Consider the following 18,971-nt stretch of genomic DNA (forward strand, 5'->3'; position numbering starts at 1 on the left):
TGCAAATCCCAATTCAATAGCCATATCAAATTATTCATCAGAATTTGTTTTTAGATTTTGCACTATGCAAAACATATAATAACAGTACACTGAACTCCTTCAAGTCAATGTTCATTTTATAAGCTCCAGGCCAATTCACACATTATGTTGAAACTTATTCATGTCACATGGTAATTAATCTATATATACTATTGATTCAGATCAAAATTTAAAATTGAATTCTATTAGTTTGCATGTTTAGAAACCAAAGTATCTTGTCACTCAAATCAAATAGAGAACTTGGACAAGATGCTTAAGTATCAATGTACCAGCCTTAAGACAAATGATTTTGGCATCATATGAATAGTTTACCCAAGATCAGTGATGGACAAATGGCTTGTATAATACTTAACAATGGCAACTTCAAATAAAAAAGCGAAGATAATAACAATAACAACTTCAAATCAATTAGTTGGAATATATCGACGGAAACAACAAATAAAGAGGATTGAATTAGCTGTATTGATTGCTAATAATGAACTTCATCACTTTTCCTCTTAAAATGTAATTAGTTGACACCTCCAGCTACATGACAGAATTTAGCTAGTTCAGAGGTGCATTAGTCTCTGGTAAAAATTATCTTCCATTAATCCAGTAAGGATTTTTCTCAACATTTTTGTAGCATATTAACGTATCATATAATGAAATCAAAGAGTAGAAAGTGATGCTGAGAGAAAAGGCAATAAACTGATGAAAAGTCCTTACATGAATAAAGCAACTGCAAGTTTAGATAAAGTAGACGTGACTTCGGACTCACATTTGATGTTCCCAATGATCCCATCCTTCAAATTCATTCGAGTTGGACTATTATATACTATCATAGACTGCAGAACTGAAATTAATTGCTCCACATACTTTTCAACAGCAATTTCTCCCAAAAACATAAAACAAAATCAGCCTGTATGCCTAACGTGAGGTGATATTTGACCGATATTTATCCTCACTTGCAACTAGAATGTTGCTTTCCATAGACTGTCCTGCATTTCCTACTTTCCAGCTATTGGAAGTTAATTTCAAACATGATTTAAAGTTTCAAGATGAATGCAAAGTATTAATTTTGATATCATACTTTGATAAAAAATTACACTCTTAGAGAGGAAATAAGAAAATCTCAAACCTTAAAATCCCAACCGTTAAGGCGTCAATTCAACTTCCGTGTCCAATAATTTAGAAAGCTCGAATAATGAGTTCACCTTGAAATCTGGTTGTGGGTTGAGATTTGTATCAGTACTGTTGTACTTGCCAGATTCATCAAGCAAACATGTAATTGCACCAGCACGCTTGCCACAACCAATCTGAGGTTACAAAAGCCACAAACAAGGATCCCACAGCATTAGGAGCAACTTGACTCCACCGATTGTAAGGATGGATGGCAGAGAGACAAATAAGGTTTACTACTATATAGTATCAATAAATCCTGTCTAAAAACTAACACTTGCAACTACTATTTTAAATCAAGCCAAAAAAGTTTAACCAATTTCGCAAAAGGAAGACCCCACTTTGTGAACTATCAAACACACATGAAACATAGGCATATCAGCAAATTCTTCATTCACATGACTCTCACTGGAAAGCTTTTTTTCTAAGGCTACAGAGAATTTTCAAAGAAAACCACAAACCCCACACAAAATTATTTATAACTTCTACACAGTGGGGACTAACATTGAATGTCATAATGCAATCTGCAACAGTAAGATCTATCATATGCATTATTTAGACAGGATGTTGACATGAATAATCAAACTTTGTGAACAAACTTGGAGGAATATTGCAGTCCTGTGATACCCCCACCAGTCTCAAAATCTTATGTTTTGACAGTTCAGATAGAATATTTTTATTGCGTGATAATAACTAAATATTAGCTATACCTTGAGCAAGGTTTAGTTATTGGATGGAGCACTTGGCATGCTAGTAACCCAAGTTATTCTCCCCGAAAGGGAAGAAGCAACGATCTTTGCTCCTACGCAACCTTTTCCCCATCCCAGGAAGATCATTGTCTGAAATTGTTCAGGTCTTGGTTCTCCACACTTAAAGCACAAATTCAAAGAAAGAGAAAGTTATGGGAGTTAGTCTGTAGGGTATACCTATTCAATAAACTATGGGCTTGAGATACTCAACTCATGCATTGTTTTCTAGTTGAAGATTGTGGATACTTACTATACAGAAAGTAAACAGCTCACTTGCAAGCTTCTCAATGGAGGCTTATGAAAGACAAGAATAGAGTGGTTTTTCTAAGGCTTTAATGTTATGGTTATGTATGCTTTCATTCCGTGTTGCTTTCGCCATTATGCCTTCTCCTAACAGCATAGTTTCCTTTTGGTGGCCCTTGGCATAAGCCCTATGGGTATCTTATAATGGAAACCTTGGGCCCTATTACCCACCAAAAGTGGCTAACCCCTAGGAGTGTTGATTTTTATAGTGCAATTAAGACGAGCACAAATTTTTTGCCAGATAATTACTTCCAATGATACAATTACTTCTTCAACACATTTAGATCATTAAGCAATTACACTTCAGAAAATTTCGACCATAAATGTAGTAGGGCAGTAGAGATGACAGTAAAAATAAAATGCACAAGAGACAAAAATTTACCCTGAGAAAACCCCAAACCAGGGGAAAAACCCTGCAACCTTTTCTTATGAAAAATTATCCAATTCATATCAATTTGTACATCTGAATATCAGTCAACATATCATCCCATTGACCATAACAAAATCCCAGTCAAACCAAGACAAAGGAGAGAGAAATTCAAAGTTCTGCTCACAAGTCAAATCTGGTGAAAGAAGCTGAATTTCAGCCCTGCTGTTTCTGGTCAACTGAGGTCAAAGGGGCTGAAATTCGGTACTGTAGCTGCCACAGAAAATTCGATCAAACTGTTGACTTTGACCTGTGGTCAAATTTTGGTCAACAGTCCAGCTTCTGCTCCAAAATTTGGTCAACTGTCAGTCAAAGATTCCTAGAATATTCTGTCTCCAAAACAGTCAAAGATTCAGTCAAACAGCAGCAGAATAGTCCAAGTCGACGCTGGTCAAAGCAGAGAATAGAGAGGTCAACTTTGCTGGTCAAACTTGTCTTCTCCCCTTCGCACGTGTGATCAGATACTCCTTAGAACAGATCCGAATTGGTTTTGTGATGAACCATGATGCCAAATGAGGTCAAATTGCCAATATATACATGTCCAGTCAAATGGGTTTTTGACAAAGTGTCAAACCCCTTCATGAGGGGGGGCCGACCTGTCATCTTGAGGCCCGACTTGAATAGCAATAAAATAATAATTTTAATATTGACTTTGTTGACTTTAGCAGCTACATATTTTCAACACTCCCTCTTAGCCAAGGAGGTATTTCTTCTTGACTTCCACAGATGTACATATGATGAATAAAATTTCTTCATAAGAAAAGGCTGAAAAGATAATCATCAAGCTCAATCCACTTGCCAAAATCCATGGCAATATGATACTCACAGGACCAATCTCTCCAACCATAAGCAATGGTTTCTCGATCGAACACCATGACCTAAGAGAGCATTCCAGGTCTCAATACACAGAGCCAATCTCCCAACCAAACTTCATCGCTTCTAGGTCAAACTCCATGACCAAGGGAGCAATCCCGGCTTGATTCTCATAGAGCCAATCTTCCCGACCCTGACCCCATGACCTAAGGAAGCAATCTAGGCTTCGATAAACATAGGGCCTGTTACCGCTCAAACTAGCAGGGGACCTAAGGGTAATCCCTAAAGGGCAAATGCTAGGCCAAGGGCAACAAATGGAGTCTTAGCCCACTGTCACCTCAGCTAAGGCTCCCTTCTATTTACGGATTTTCACTGATGGGAGGAGACCCAGTATGTGTGGAGTCACTAATGAACGATAAGTCAAAGGATATGAGCGACCTAAACAACCCTTTCCCAAAATTTGAAGGATAAAGATTGCTTGCTTTGTAAGCAAGGTACTAGGTAATCTAGGAAGAGAGGATTTGAGGGTTAGGCTTATTCGATAAGACGTGTGAAGGAGTTTCCCAATCCCTTAAATCCTTGTTAGAATTGGTACCCTGGATGGTTTTTGAAAAATGGTTTTTCAAAGGAGTGGGACCACACGGGGCCAAGTGGACTCAGTCTAGGGTATGAGGAAGGAATGTAGCAACCAATGATATTCTTACCCTAGACAAGGTGGAGAGAGGATCAAAGAAAATATAATTACTCAAAGATGTTGGTTTGACCCTAGGAAGTGCTAGCCTTGGGGATGGCAGGGCAAGTTTTGGTCCTGAAGCTAGGGCTTGGCTTTTCTCCCAATTCCACTATCGGAATGTCTTCAAATTTGGAGGGCTAGAGGAAAGTCCAGCGCAGGAGACCCTAGGAGATTGAATTTTTCCAGTGGCTAGCTTGTCGGGAAACTGATGTTGTAGGCACGCCAATGTGGCTAGCCTTGGGAGGAGGTGAAAGAATAAGAGTTTTGGTGACCACCCTTGGTAGATCAGTGCCTTAATCCTTGGGAGAATGAAATCTATGCTGATTATGTGTAAGATTTCTTGGTTCCCAGTCAAGGAGACCTCAAAATTACTTCACAAACCCTCTAGGTCAAGAGAAAGCAATCTCGCAGCTTTTATACTTCAAATGCACAAGAGGAATGGCTTATCAAGGTCTGATTTACCCCTAGGAGATTTCGCTCACACTACATGACCCATACCTGGAGAGAACGTTTATGATAGAGACAATCCCACAATATTAAGCAATAATTTGCATGCAACAATTAGCCCTAAAACAACGAAAATCCCAATCCATCATATATGACAAAAGTAACAAGAATAACATCAAAATTTTGTGCTTACATGCAGTAGAGTATATCCAACCATTCACAAATGACAATAGAGAAGCTCCAAGATAATATACACCAATAACCATACATCAAAATTCATCCATAAATGCTCCAATTCATCCTCCAGAAAAAAAGTGTGAAATTCGCTAAAGAAGAGAGAGATCCAATCCAAAGAGATGATGAGAAATGATCTCACCTCACTTGTATTTATACACATCTTAGGAGTTCGAATTAGCCTCCTTGGCCTACATAAGCCCCAAAAATAAAATAATGTGCTAATAATTAATCCTTTTGGTAACAAGGCCACCAAACTAGCTCATAAATGAAAAAGTAAGCCTCTCAAGAGGTCAAATAATAATATATGCATGGTGTAGAGCCCTCTAAGAGACCTCATGGCTGCCACAATGAAGAATAGGACCCTCAAAAGCAGTGGACAAGGGGTTGGGCCCTTGTAATAGCCTGTGGTGCTCCAAATGACATGTGGGGGCACACAAGTGTCCTCATGGGTCTCCAAACAAATTGAAGATGCATGTAGGTTGCCCGCAAGGGCTAGGACGATAATGTAGGTGATGCCACATCATCGTGCAGCTCTGGATCATCTGCCAAGTGTATGGTGTAGATCTGGGGTCAGTGGGGCATGGTGGATCAGGTACATCCTCCTCATCCAATAAGTGAACCACGAACAATCTCTGAATGGTTGTGGGAATCCATGAAGAGAAATCTACTACTATGGAGGCCCACAGCTCTCAAAGCTCACCCTATATGCCAATGCAGCCCTCTGGAGGATTAGGACCCCGTATAGGGAGACCAAACCCAAATGGAAATCATCTGCAATCCTGCATAAGATCCAGTGTGTCCCCTAGCCTTCCAGTACAACAAGTCATTAGAGAAATCAAGTAAATGAGCTTACCTAATTATAGACCACAGGTGGGGACTTTAATTGCCTGCCCTTCCATAATGGGGTTAACCAAGTGCCCTATTAGGTGGTTTGTACTTCTAAAGGGGATAATTTGTTCAAGGTACATCCTTCAAAAGGTGGTGACATGTGACAGATAGGTGGATGAAGTAGGAATGAGAAGGGGCAACCCTGGGTCACATACTGGGGCACAAGGGTAGCTAATAAGAGAGAAGCCCACACTTGGGTTTATATTATGTAGGAGGGAGCAATCGTGGTACATGAGGTGCCTCGGCCTTGGTTTTTCCACCCTTCTTTATATGTCTTTTGCCTTTTTATGATTTTCTTTTATGAACTGCTCGAGGCTTCAAGGGTTAGAGCATGATGTGTAAGATATAGCAGTGGTATCCCCTTTTTGAGGTGGGGCGGCTCATCGCCCAGCAGGGGTTGGGACAATCATGGGTTCCTATATGATGAAGAAGGCTCATAGAACCTGTAGGAACTAGGGTGATGGCCATGATGATGGGGTAGAGCTCATGTATTGGCTTTTGCCCACGTGCTAAATATTTTTTTTGTCCCGGCCATCTTTTGCATTCTGTGGTACTTTTCCTGTTGAATGTGGCCATATATGCTTTTAACTTTCTTTTCAGCAACATCAACCTCCGGGCTTCATTCCAGGCCATGACCCAAGGTGTGGGCAAGGGGATGGGGCAAGTTGACCCTATGTGGACCCGATGGAGGAATGTCAACCCAGGTGGGAGAAATGATGGATTAGATGATAATGAATGGAACGAGGGTAATATGAGCAGATGAGGGAGCGGGACCACGCAACCAACATCGGGGTTTCCTGTGAAATACCATCCCTGAAACCAATGGTCAGTGAAATAGATCCCAAGGGACTAGAATCCAAGGTTAATACCTAAAAGGGATCTAGGAGACAAAATCACATACCTAGTGCATCCTGTCCGCCGAATCCCCCCATTAATCCATGCCCAAAAGTGTCCATGATAAGCAAACTACAATACTCAATTTCAAAATGACAAGGCATACCTTTAGATTCGAGAGGCCCACCTTCAAACATACGATCATGGTAGATGGGCGAGGGACCACATCGCTAGCTCAAGTGGCGAAGAAATGGCACAATGAACTAGCTGATGGCTATAAGGCGCTGTTGGCTGTTGGCTGAAGACCATCTTGGAGAAAAAATTTCTCCTAGGGATATTACCCACAAACTAGTGGGTAACAAGGCCAATCTCCCCGACCATAACTATGGTCTCCTAGTCAAACCCCATGACCTAAGGAAGAAATCCAGGCCAATTTCCCCAACCATATGTTGAAGAATCTAGGGCAGTTAGAGTTAATGAGATTCTTCTAGTCACAATAACTATTTGTGAGGTGTTTCAACTTATTCTTCTTATTCAATCTTAACTTGTTATTAATAGAGTGTGTCTTCTTTAGTTCATCAAATAGCTACCAAAACAAAGAGACAAGAACACAAGATGTTGGCTTTCTGCCAGGGCCAAAACCTCTCCCTCTTGGAGAGGAAAACCCGCACAAAATTCTTCTTATAGAGATTCCAATTAACAAATACCAAGACCATGACCCTTGACCTATTAGGCCACTCCAAGACCAAGACACCAATGGTCTTCATTGTTGAGATCATCTTCATTGTTGCACCATTGAGGCCATCACTACTGCACCACTTCATTACTGTTGCAACATATTTGTTGTCCCTTCACCGAGGTCTTCATCAACTAGATCTCCAAGGTGAGATATGTTTTGGAGAGTTTCCTTTTGATCCATCGAGATCATGATTGTCTCATCATAGCCTTCACCGAGATCATAACCATGTTAGGATCATGACTGCACCTTGACCGAGAATGTAACTGTGTTCATCATGATTGCACTGAAATCTTCACCGAGAATGTGATTGTATTCACCGAGATCTTACTTGTCATGGCTATGCCAAGAATATATATCATTGTAGTATTACTGAGTTTCTTATCCGACACTGTGAGAGTATGTGAGTGTGTACCCGTGTAATCCTTATCTAAAAACCACAGGGATATTTCTCCCACCCGAAACATTGTACTACTCCTTCATCTGAGATTCCAGTAACTTGAACTTGACAGAAATTTCAGAGAGGAATGCAAAGACGTCACTGTAAAACTGCAAGGGTACAAGCTCCTTTATATAGGTGTTTGTCCCTGTATTTGAGCCGACATGTCCATTGAACTGATGTGTCACCTTTTATGAGCCGACTTGATATTAATATTCATTTTGAGGGTGACATAATTGTTCTCTTCATTGTTTTGTTGGCTGATGTCTTCAGGGTAATTGTGCTTGTCTTGAAGGGCTACTAGACCTTTCTATAGACTTGTATACATTACACATAGGCTCAAGAAGAGCATGACATTGACTCTTTAAAATAAATCCTAAGGCTCTCAATGGGAGCCACTAAATAAATAAACCTCTTGCTCATGAACCCATGCAGCAAGGAATAATAATTAAATTCATTTTCTTGTTTACAAAAATCACAATTACAATGTCATGAAGACCGAACCTAGTTACACTTTCTTCAACATTGCCTCTTAACTAGGGAGGTATTCGTGATGGCACTTGGTCATTCTCAATCTGAAGAATTTCTCATAAAAAGAATCGGATTGGTAACCCATTTGTATAGCATCATAGTAACCAACATTGTTTCCACAGCAAGGCCTTGACCGACAACTCTATCTCATCAAATCAGAGAACAATGTTGGCGAGACAAATGACTATAGACACCTTCATCATTGTCTCTCAAGGTACATACCCACCCGGGTGTTCACTGAGTATGACCTTCTAGGACTATTCTTATCTTGGGTTCCGAAGCCTCAAAGAATATCGGTCCTCTTGCCTACTCTTATCTTGGATGCCCTACACATCCTCAAAGAGCATCGGATGCCAGATGATTACCCAATCCTCCATTCTTTCTTTCCAAGGGGAGACAAGAATGTCATCCATCATGTGTCTACATTTCTCTCCATGGCCTTCACTAAGACTTACCGTAGTTGGTCCTGGTCTAGTGCATGACACATGAAATAGAAAAACACAACTGTCACTCCTTTTTAATCAGGGGTGACCCAATCCAAGCTGCCTCTTAATCAAGGACTTGTCTTTTCATCAGTAGCTTCTTCTTTGTGGGTCCTTCAGCTGCTTGATCAACTTCTTTGCTTGATGTCATGAAATTCAGTTGAGCTTCTTCCTTGTAGGGCATAGGCCATCGACCACTTTACTTCTTGGTCCGTCATCATTCTTTTCTTCATGGAAAGTGGCCTTCTTGGTATATATCTGGAACCTTTTTCATATGGCTACTTCTTTCTCATCATGCTTCTTTCAGGAATTTCCATCCACCACATGAATGCTAATTGTACTTGCACTTACAATCCTTGTTCTAGTAGCTCTACATGAACTCATCCAGATATTATTCAAGAAATCAAAACATAACATTAAATCAAATAGTACCTTTCAAGATGGCTCTTCATCATGACATCTTCCTGTAGGTATCAGCATCCTTCATACATGTTGACACATCTCCTAAAGATATCCATTGTCAAGGATCTCCATTTTTTTTCAGACTTCCATCAGAATCTTCATATCTTTCTGGGAGATTTCCTAGTCAAATCTTCTTGGTCTTTTGGATGTTGATTGCCTTCATCACGGTTGCATATCTCACATCTCTTCCTTTCTCACACATTCCATTCCCAAGAGCTTTCAATCAGAGTTTCTTAATTATAGTCAACCACCTCATACTTCATATGAGGACATATTATGTTAATTTCATCTAGTGTGACTTATGCCTTCCTGCATCCTTTCAAAGGAGGAGATCATTTTCCCTTGATCATGCTTCTCGAGGTAGAAGTAATGATCCATGTTACCTGCAACCATATGACATGACATTATAATATTAAACACAAGCATACATACCTCATTTTACCTTTAGGTCATCTAGGCTTCTTCCAGCAACTTCCTTGATTGAAAAGGTCTTCAATCCCTTGATCTACTTCATGTCATCATACCATCATCCCATGAATTCCATAAGTTGGAGTTCCTGATGAAGCACTTGCTTCCTCTCTAGATTAGTGAACCCTCCTGTGAGAATTCCTTCAAAGAACCTTGAGGATCTTGCATATCCCCGTCTGGTAAATGTTTCCTTTTTGACTTGATGTATGATGAGCCTTGTCCTGGATGACTTCTTCCTTTCCTGCAATGTCCAATGAGGTTCCCAAGAGCTACATCCTTCATGTTTGACTGCCATGGATTTTGTTTTTCATGATTCCCATGGTGATGTCACGAGCTCTTGATTCTAATGCTTTTCATGATGCCACGATGCATCTTATTATTGTTGTCATATCTATAACAAAAGCTTATGATAGGACCCTTTTGTGAGGGATACCATCTCAATCATAGTAGAGATTTGTTACTCCCTTTTTCCTTGGCCCTTTTCTTCAGCTTCCTCCATCTATCTGGTGATATGAACTTCCATAATCTTAGCTATACTATTTGAGGACCAAACTTCCCTTTCCTTTCTGCACATGTTTTAGTCCTTTAACCTTCAATACTTTTGCCATCAACTTTTCTCTATCTAGCATAGAGACCACATGTTGAATGAGGTAGCCTTTTTGTTCATGGACATTTGTTACCTTGCCTACCAGTTAGAACAATGATGATTGTCTTCATCTCCCAGTTGAGATCTTGTGAAGGTATTTCTTCATTCTTTGATACCTTCAATCAAGTCTAAGTGATATGATCTTCTTCACTGCATTTCAAAGAGTATATCTTCTAGCACTTCATATCTCTCTTTTATGTCACCTCTCCTACTACATAGGGATGAGAGGACATAGGAATCATTTCATATGACTTCTCTTCCGGGGACTATATCTATCCCCCTTTCTTATGCGAGGAGCCTTGATGACCCAACTAATTTATAGATCTCCTTGCAAACATGAAGTCATTTAACCAAAGTTGATTATAGAATGAAAAGATACCTACTTGACATGTGAAGATGAACTCTTCCACTTGATCACTTTGATGATGGTTGAAGAAGATGTATTAGGGCTTCTTTTTGGATGATCTTTCAAATGAGAGAGCCTTTCCTCAAGAAAAGGTTGCTCCTTTTGGTGAGAATGATTTGCTGCTTCTTCAGATGATCTTCTTCTAAGGCAAGGAGATGATTCTTTCTTGAAGATGACCATGCCTTATTGCCCTCAATATGATTTGCCTTCTTTTGTAGTGTAGATCAGGATTGCTTCTAGAGTTTCAACCTTCTCCAAGATGATGTAATCTTCATTTTTGAGGTCCTTTGAGCTACCTTACTTTGTAGACAACTTGATGAGGGTCTTGGTGACCTTTTGATGATGAAAAAGCTCATGTTGTTGTAGACTGTCTCCTTGATTATATAGACAAAAACCTTTTGTAAACTGTTGTTGTACACTAATCCTTCAATTTTGACAAAGCCCTTCAACTTGCTTTGATGCTCTTCTTGAAGTTGATCCTTGAATGTCTCTTTTTGCTGCCCTTCCTTTGACTTCAGCACCTTAGCTTTGATTTCATGTTGAAGAATCTAGGGCAGTTAGAGTTAATGAGATTCTTCTAGTCATGATAACTAATTGTAAGGTGTTTCAACTTATTCTTCTTATTCAGTCTTCACTTGTTATTATTAGAGTGTGTCTTCTTTAGTTCATCAAATAGCTACCAAAACAAAGAGACAAGAACACGAGATGTTGCTTTTTGCCAGGGCCAAAACCTCTCCCTCTTGGAGAGGAAAAGCCGCACAAAATTCTTCTTATAGAGATTCCAATTGACGAATACCAAGACCATGACCCTTGACCTATTAGGCCACTCCAAGACCAAGACACCAATCCTCTTCACTGTTGAGATCATCTTCATCGCTGCACCATTGAGGCCATCACTACTGCACCATTTCATTACTCCTGCAACATCTTTGTTGTCCCTTCATCGAGGTATTCATCAACTAGATCTCCAAGTTGAGATATGTTTTGGAGAGCTGCCTTTTGATCCAACGAAATCATGATTATCTCATCATAGCCTTCACCGAGATCATAACCATGTTAGGATCATGACTGCACCTTGACCGAGAATGTAACTATGTTCATCATGATTGCACTAAAATCTTCACTAAGAATGTGATTGTGTTCACCGAGATCTTACTTGTCATGGCTATGCCGAGAATATATATCACTGTAGCATTACTAAGTTTCTTATATGAGACTGTGAGAGTATGTGAGTGTGTACCCTCGTAATCCTTATCCGAAAACCGTAGGGATATTTCTCCTCACTGAAACATTGTACTACTCCTTCATCCAAGATTCCTGTAACTTGAATTTGACCGAGATTTCAAAGAGGAATGCAAAGATGTCACTGTAAAACGGCGAGGGTACAAGCTCCTTTATATAGGTGTTTGTCCCTATATTTGAGCCAACATGTCCATTGAACCGATGTGTCACCTTTTATGAGCAGACTTGATATTAATATTCATTTTGAGGAGGCCGACATAACTGTTCTCTTCATTGTTTTGTTGACTGATGTCTTTAAGAGGATTGTGCTTGTCTTGGAGGGCGGCTAGACCTTTCTATATGTAGGAATTTACAGGGTAAGTTCCTCAGAAAGAATACCAAAAGGACACCGCTCACAACCAGATCTCAAATCAATACACCAGTATTTTTGACGTGGTTAAAACCCTCAAAGTGCAAGGAGGGAAACAGTCCACGGCCTGTCCCAACGTGGGTACTACAGGCAATTTATTAATCAAAGAATGAAAATTTACATAAGCTTCTCTCATGCACGGATTACCCGAACAATGACCCTCCATGCGCTTTAAATAGAACTCATGGACCAATCGGGTGTCAAGCCACGGATCAAGTGTCGGTAATACCGAGGTGAGAGTGAACCGTCGGATCACTACATATCGTGACCGTCGGATTGTAAGTTACAAAATGTACAACGGTAAAGAAACACACTTTACCTAACTCTAACCTAACTCTATACTAGACCAAGTTGAACTTAACTATATCCTATGTGTCGGAATATCCTAACATCCCCCCTTAAGAACAACTTGGGATAGGATTGAAGGATTTACAAATATGACACAATAGGAGAAGGAAGGAGGCACTAGAGCCTATCCCCCCTTAGTGACAACTTCCTGAACTCCAAGCATATATCGAAGTTTAGTGAACTTCGTCTCTGTGAGAGCCTTTGTGAAGATGTCTGCAACTTGATCATCTGTTGGACAATATTGCACTTCAAGAACATGGTCATGAATGAGCTTTCTGATGAAGTGCATGTGTAGTTCAATGTGTTTGCTGCGCTGATGCTGGACTGGATCTTTGCATAGCTGAATGGCACTTTGATTATCACACCAAAGTGTGGTTGGATGTTGCTGCTCAAAGCCAAACTCTGATAGGATCTGACGAAGCCACAAGGCTTCCTTACTAGCTTCCACGGTACCACGATACTCTGCTTCTGCTGACGAAAGAGAAATGGCAGCCTGTTTCTTACAAGCCCATGTAATAGGTCCTGAACCAAGAGTGAAGACATAACCGGCAGTAGACTTCCGATCATCAGGGTCACCAGCCCAATCAGAATCAGTGAAACCAACTAACAGAGGAGCTGCTTTGGCACTGTAATGAATCCCAAACTGTACTGTACCTCGAACATAACGAAGTATTCTTTTAGCTGCTTTCCAATGACTTTCACGGGGGTTTTGCATAAAACGAGCAACAAGGCCAACAGCAAAGGAAAGATCAGGACGAGTATGGGTTAAATACAAGAGTTTTCCGACAAGTTGACGGTATAAGGTAGCATCAACTTCAGGAGAAGTACAAGAGACTGAAAGTTTGACTCCAGACTGAAAGGGAGAAGGGGCTGGCTTACAGTCTTCCATGTGAAAATGACGAAGAATATCACAAGCATACTTGGACTGGGAAAGGAAAATACCCTCTTGGGATTGCAAGACTTGAAGACCGAGAAAATAGTGTAAGTGTCCTAAGTCTGTCATTTCAAATTTCTTTTTAAGGCTGGACTTCACATGGTTTATAAGGTTGGGATCACTACCAGTAAGCATAAGATCATCAACATAAAGAACAAGGATGATAAGAGAGTTGCCCACTTTCTTGGTGTAGACAGTATTGTCAGAATGACATCTAGAAAAGCCAGATTCTAAAAGAAAGCTATCCATTTTGGCATACCAAGCCCGAGGAGCTTGCTTGAGGCCATAAAGGGATTTCTTAAGTCGACAAACAAGGCTGGAGTCTGTTTGTATGAAGCCAATGGGTTGTTCCATATAGATTTCTTCCTGCAAGTCCCCATGCAAGAAGGCAGATTTAACATCCATCTGATGGACTTCCCATTTTAAAGAGGCAGCAAGGGAAAGAACAAGGCGGATAGAGTTCATTTTGGCAACAGGGGAGAAGGTTTCAGTGTAGTCAATGCCTTCAACCTGTGAAAAGCCCTTAGCAACGAGACGAGCTTTATGTTTATCAACTTTCCCATCTGGTCCATACTTGGTTCTGTAAACCCATTTACATCTAACAAGTTTGCGTCCCTTTGGTAGAGGAACAAGATCCCATGTATCATTTGTCATCAATGAATGATATTCTTCATTCATAGCTGCTTCCCAATGTGGATGGCCTGAAGCTTCCGCAAAAGTGTCAGGATCATGATTTACTGGAGCTTGAGCCAGTAAAGAAGAGGCTCTTTCAAACTGAGAACGTGTACGTCGCTGATCTGTAGGATCACCGGCAAGATCACCTGCTGCATCCCGAGTAGCACGGACCCATCTTGGATGTTGAGGATCCTGAGAAGGTGGGGGAGGATTATCATCCTCGCTTTCATCATCTGAAGAAGAAATGTTTTCAAAAGTAGAAGAGATAGGAAGAGGTGGCACATCCGCCGGACTAGGCTCGCAGGCCGATTTATTTTCATCAAATTTTACATCTCTTCTAATGATAACATTTTTGGACTTAAATGGAATAAGTCTATAACCTTTTACATCTTCAGAATATCCAACAAAAGTACATTTCTCACTCTTAGGTTCTAAAGCTTTATGCTTTTCATCTGGAATATGGGCCCATGCTTCACTTCCAAACACACGAAAGTGACTTACATCTGGTTTAATGGAACTCCAAGCTTCTTCTGGAGTGATATTCTCTAGAACCTTAGTAGGAGTGCGATTGATTATATAATTTGCACAATTAATTGCTTCGGCCCAAAAACTAAGACTGAGTCCTTTAGATTGCAGCATACAATTAGCCATTTCCTTTAAGGTGCGATTTTTCCTTTCAGCTACACCATTTTGTTGTGGAGTGTATGGAACAGTATGTTGCATTTGAATTCCATTTTCGGTGCAAAAGTTGATGAATGTGTTTTTAACATATTCTCCACCATTATCAGTTCTTAGCTTAAGAATTTGATGTCCAGATTGTTTTTCAACAAAGGCTTTGAAAGCCAAAAAGGTGTTAAAGACTTCGCTCTTGAGTTTTAAGAAGTATACCCAAGTGCGTCTGGAGAAATCATCAATGAAAGTTAAGAAGTACTTGCAGCCAGATAATGAAGCAACAGGAAGAGGACCACATAAATCACTGTGCACAAGCTGTAAAGGGGCTGAGGTGTGCCAAGAGGCACGTTTGTCAAAACTGTCCCGATGATGTTTTCCGAGTACACATCCGGAACAAACACCATCTCTGCAAGATACCATAGGAAGACCTGTCACCATATTTTCTTTACATAGATGCTGAAGGGAGCGATAGTTTAAGTGACCAAATCGCTCATGCCAAAGTTTGCTCACTTCATCATTGTGAGCAACGAATACTTAGGGAAGATTTGATGACCCAAAGTTGTGAAACTTATACAACGTTTTGGAATCATCAGCAAGACCAGTAGCTAGAATCTGTTTAGGATCTTTTAGATCCTTGATTACAACATCATGAGGTGAAAATTCAACAATTTTACCTTCACCTGAATGAGTTATCTGATAGACAGATAGAAGGTTGCAGGATAAGGTTGGAACACATAATACATCATTAAACTGACCATTGTCTAGATGAACAGTTCCAGTCCCTACAACATTAAGAGATCTATCATCACCAATATATATATTTTTGGTGTTACAATCATTTAAAGAAGAAAACATGGCTTGGTCTTTGGCCATGTGACAAGAGGCTCCAGAATCAATGAGCCACTCATGAGAATGAGAAGAAGAAGAAGATACATTTAATGCATAACCAGACTGAGATGATTGACAATGACATGCAAAAAGTGCCATTCCGGAAGTTGAAGTTGAAGTAGGCTCCACATGGATGTTATGTTTCTTCATTGCGGCTTCCAAGGCTTCCATCTTCTTAAAGCATTTAGATTCTAAGTGGCCATCTCGATTACAAAAGTTACAATGTCTATCAGTCTTCTTCCATTTGTTTTTATTGGTCTTATCATTTTGCTGAAATGATCTTTCATTTTGAGGCTGAGATGGTTTAGGACCATTCTTTTGAGGATATGACTTCTTAGGATTCTTTGAATTTGGTTGCTGCTGGTCGGCTAACGCTTTCGTGGAAGAGTTTCCAAGATTAAGAAGACCAAGGTGTAAGAGTTTTTCTTGTTCTCTTATTAAGGAATCACAAAAGGAGTCAAAGGAAGGGGCCTTGTAGTCTTTTCCTTGACAAATGAAAGCTTCCCTTGTAGAATGGAAAGTGGAAACAAATACAGAGTAGGCTGGTCCCAATTTAGTAAGGATGGAATAAATAAGGTTACCATCTTCTTTCTTAACTTTAACACCTTCCAAGAGATATCTAAGGGTCTTGAATTTGGACAAGAAATCTTCAATGCAAGAAAAATTATTAGGATCCAAAGTAAGCAGCTCATTTTCAAGTTGATGGGCTCTAATTTCATTTTTAATCCCAAAAACTTTAGCGAGTTTTTCTAATGCTTCATGAGGAGTCTCAAGGTCTGCAATGTGGAATCTAAGATCAGGAGAAATAGACATCCCTATCAAACCACGTGCTTGATCTTGTCTATTTTCTTCCCATTTTGCAACCTTGTCTTCATCTTTTGGTTTCTTCTCTTGGTCTGTGGCTATTCTGAAGAGACCTTTACTTCTAAGTAAATCTTCCATGTAGGCTACCCATTGGAAGTAGTTAGTGCTGTCAAGAATGACTTGGCATGGACTTTCCATTTTAAAAAAAACTGAAGCTGAAGATGCTGAAAGTAAGTGTTCCAATGGATAGATCTCGAAAAAATAGGCGGTTTTAAAAAAAACAGCTCTGAAAAAGGCTTCCGGATGAAGAAGTTATGGCTTTTTGAAAAAAAAATTGTTGAAGTTGCCAGCAAAGTGCGCGAATGTGCAGGAATGAAAAAATCCGCCCCCACAAAATGGAGACTTGAACCCAAGACCTCTACTCTCTTAAAATAGCTTTGAACCAATTGATCTATACAAAAAATTTGAGAGAGAGAGAGAGAGAGAGAGGGGGGGGGGGGCTTGGTTTGCGTGCTTGCCTTGAGAAAGCTCTTTTTCCCTACAAAACACAAAACACAAAACCCAACACGAATATGCACAGAAAAACGAACCTTGCGGCTCGAAGTTAGCTTTAGCCAAAAAAACTAGAAATTTTAAAAAAAAATCTCAAAGTTAGCTTTAGCCGAAAAACTAAATATTTTTCTCAATGTTTCTGATTTTCCGAGATCACACTAAGGTGCAGGGAAAAGAGCATACGCATGAGAAAAATCCTTCCTTTCTGTTTCTGATTTGCCCAGATCGCACAGAGTCGCAGGGCAAAGAGCATACGCAGAAATGAAAGGTATAGATTCGGTTTGAAAAAAAAGGGCTAAATAAACCAAAACCGAAATAAGCAGAGAGAAAATAACAGTAAACTGCAAAAAAACACTGTATACCTCCCGATCTGAAAAATGACGCAGCTAGGGCTACCGGAAACCTTTTCGCGTGAAACGAAAGGGGTTCCTCACTGGAACAGATGCTCCAAACGCAACAGAGAAGTCCTCTCGGCCCGAAAGCAGTCAGAAACAGCAGATCTAGGAAACGACAGCCGCATGCAGTTCTACCGGCTTCAGATTTGGATCACCAACGGACGCGGCCCTCAAATAGCTCTGATACCATGTAGGAATTTACAGGGTAAGTTCCTCAGAAAGAATACCAAAAGGACACCGCTCACAACCAGATCTCAAATCAATACACCAGTATTTTTGACGTGGTTAAAACCCTCAAAGTGCAAGGAGGGAAACAGTCCACGGCCTGTCCCAACGTGGGTACTACAGGCAATTTATTAATCAAAGAATGAAAATTTACATAAGCTTCTCTCATGCACGGATTACCCGAATAATGACCCTCCATGCGCTTTAAATAGAACTCATGGACCAATCGGGTGTCAAGCCACGGATCAAGTGTCGGTAATACCGAGGTGAGAGTGAACCGTCGGATCACTACATATCGTGACCGTCGGATTGTAAGTTACAAAATGTACAACGGTAAAGAAACACACTTTACCTAACTCTATACTAGACCAAGTTGAACTTAACTATATCCTATGTGTCGGAATATCCTAACACTATAGACTTGTATACATTACACATAAGCTCAAGAAGAGCATGACATTGACTCTTTAAAGTAAATCCTAAGGCTCTCAATGGGAGCCACTAAATAAATAAACCTCTTGCTCATGAAACCCATGCAGCAAGGCATAATAATTAAATTCAATTTCTTGTTTACAAAAATCACAATTACAATGTCATGAAGACCGAATCTAGTTACACTTTCTTCAACACCATAAACCATGGTTTTTGATCAAGCCCCATGACCTAAGGGAGATTCGCCGCACATAGATGCTACAACATCAACACTCCCTTTAGCCAAGGGAGGGAGTCTCAACAACTCCAAGCTTATCCCTAAAGTAAATGAACTTTATTTGGGGCAAAGGCTTTGTAAGAATATTAGCAACCTATTCATCAGTAGAGATATGTTGGAGCCTCATCGCTCCCTTTTGAATAATGCTCCAGATGTAGTGATACTTAATCTTGGCATGCTTCGACCTATCATGGAAAATGGGTTCTCAGAGCTTCATACAACTTTGATGGTCACAATATCTCACAGTTGGTTCCAGCACAAGATCAAACAACCTCGCGAGTAACTTCCGAAGCCACACAGCTTCACAACTCGCCAAATAA

At 40.2% G+C, this 18,971-nt stretch overlaps 1 protein-coding gene across 1 annotated transcript in view; it reads right to left on the reverse strand.

The window, feature by feature from the left end:
• Positions 1-609: 609 nt before the first annotated feature.
• The window catches only part of LOC149221604 (Haloacid dehalogenase-like hydrolase (HAD) superfamily protein), a 204,672-nt gene continuing 186,310 nt past the window's right edge, over positions 610-18,971 (reverse strand). Inside the window, 1 exon segment of the mRNA XM_089385152.1 lies at positions 610-1,334. Within this exon segment, the coding sequence (XP_089241278.1) occupies positions 1,173-1,334 (162 nt within the window). The 3' untranslated portion in view covers positions 610-1,172.

Source organism: Pinus tabuliformis, chromosome Q (genome assembly GCF_031772625.1).
Source record: "Pinus tabuliformis cultivar Carrire ecotype Pingquan chromosome Q, CPIR1, whole genome shotgun sequence".
In the NCBI taxonomy this organism is placed as follows: domain Eukaryota; kingdom Viridiplantae; phylum Streptophyta; class Pinopsida; order Pinales; family Pinaceae; genus Pinus; species Pinus tabuliformis.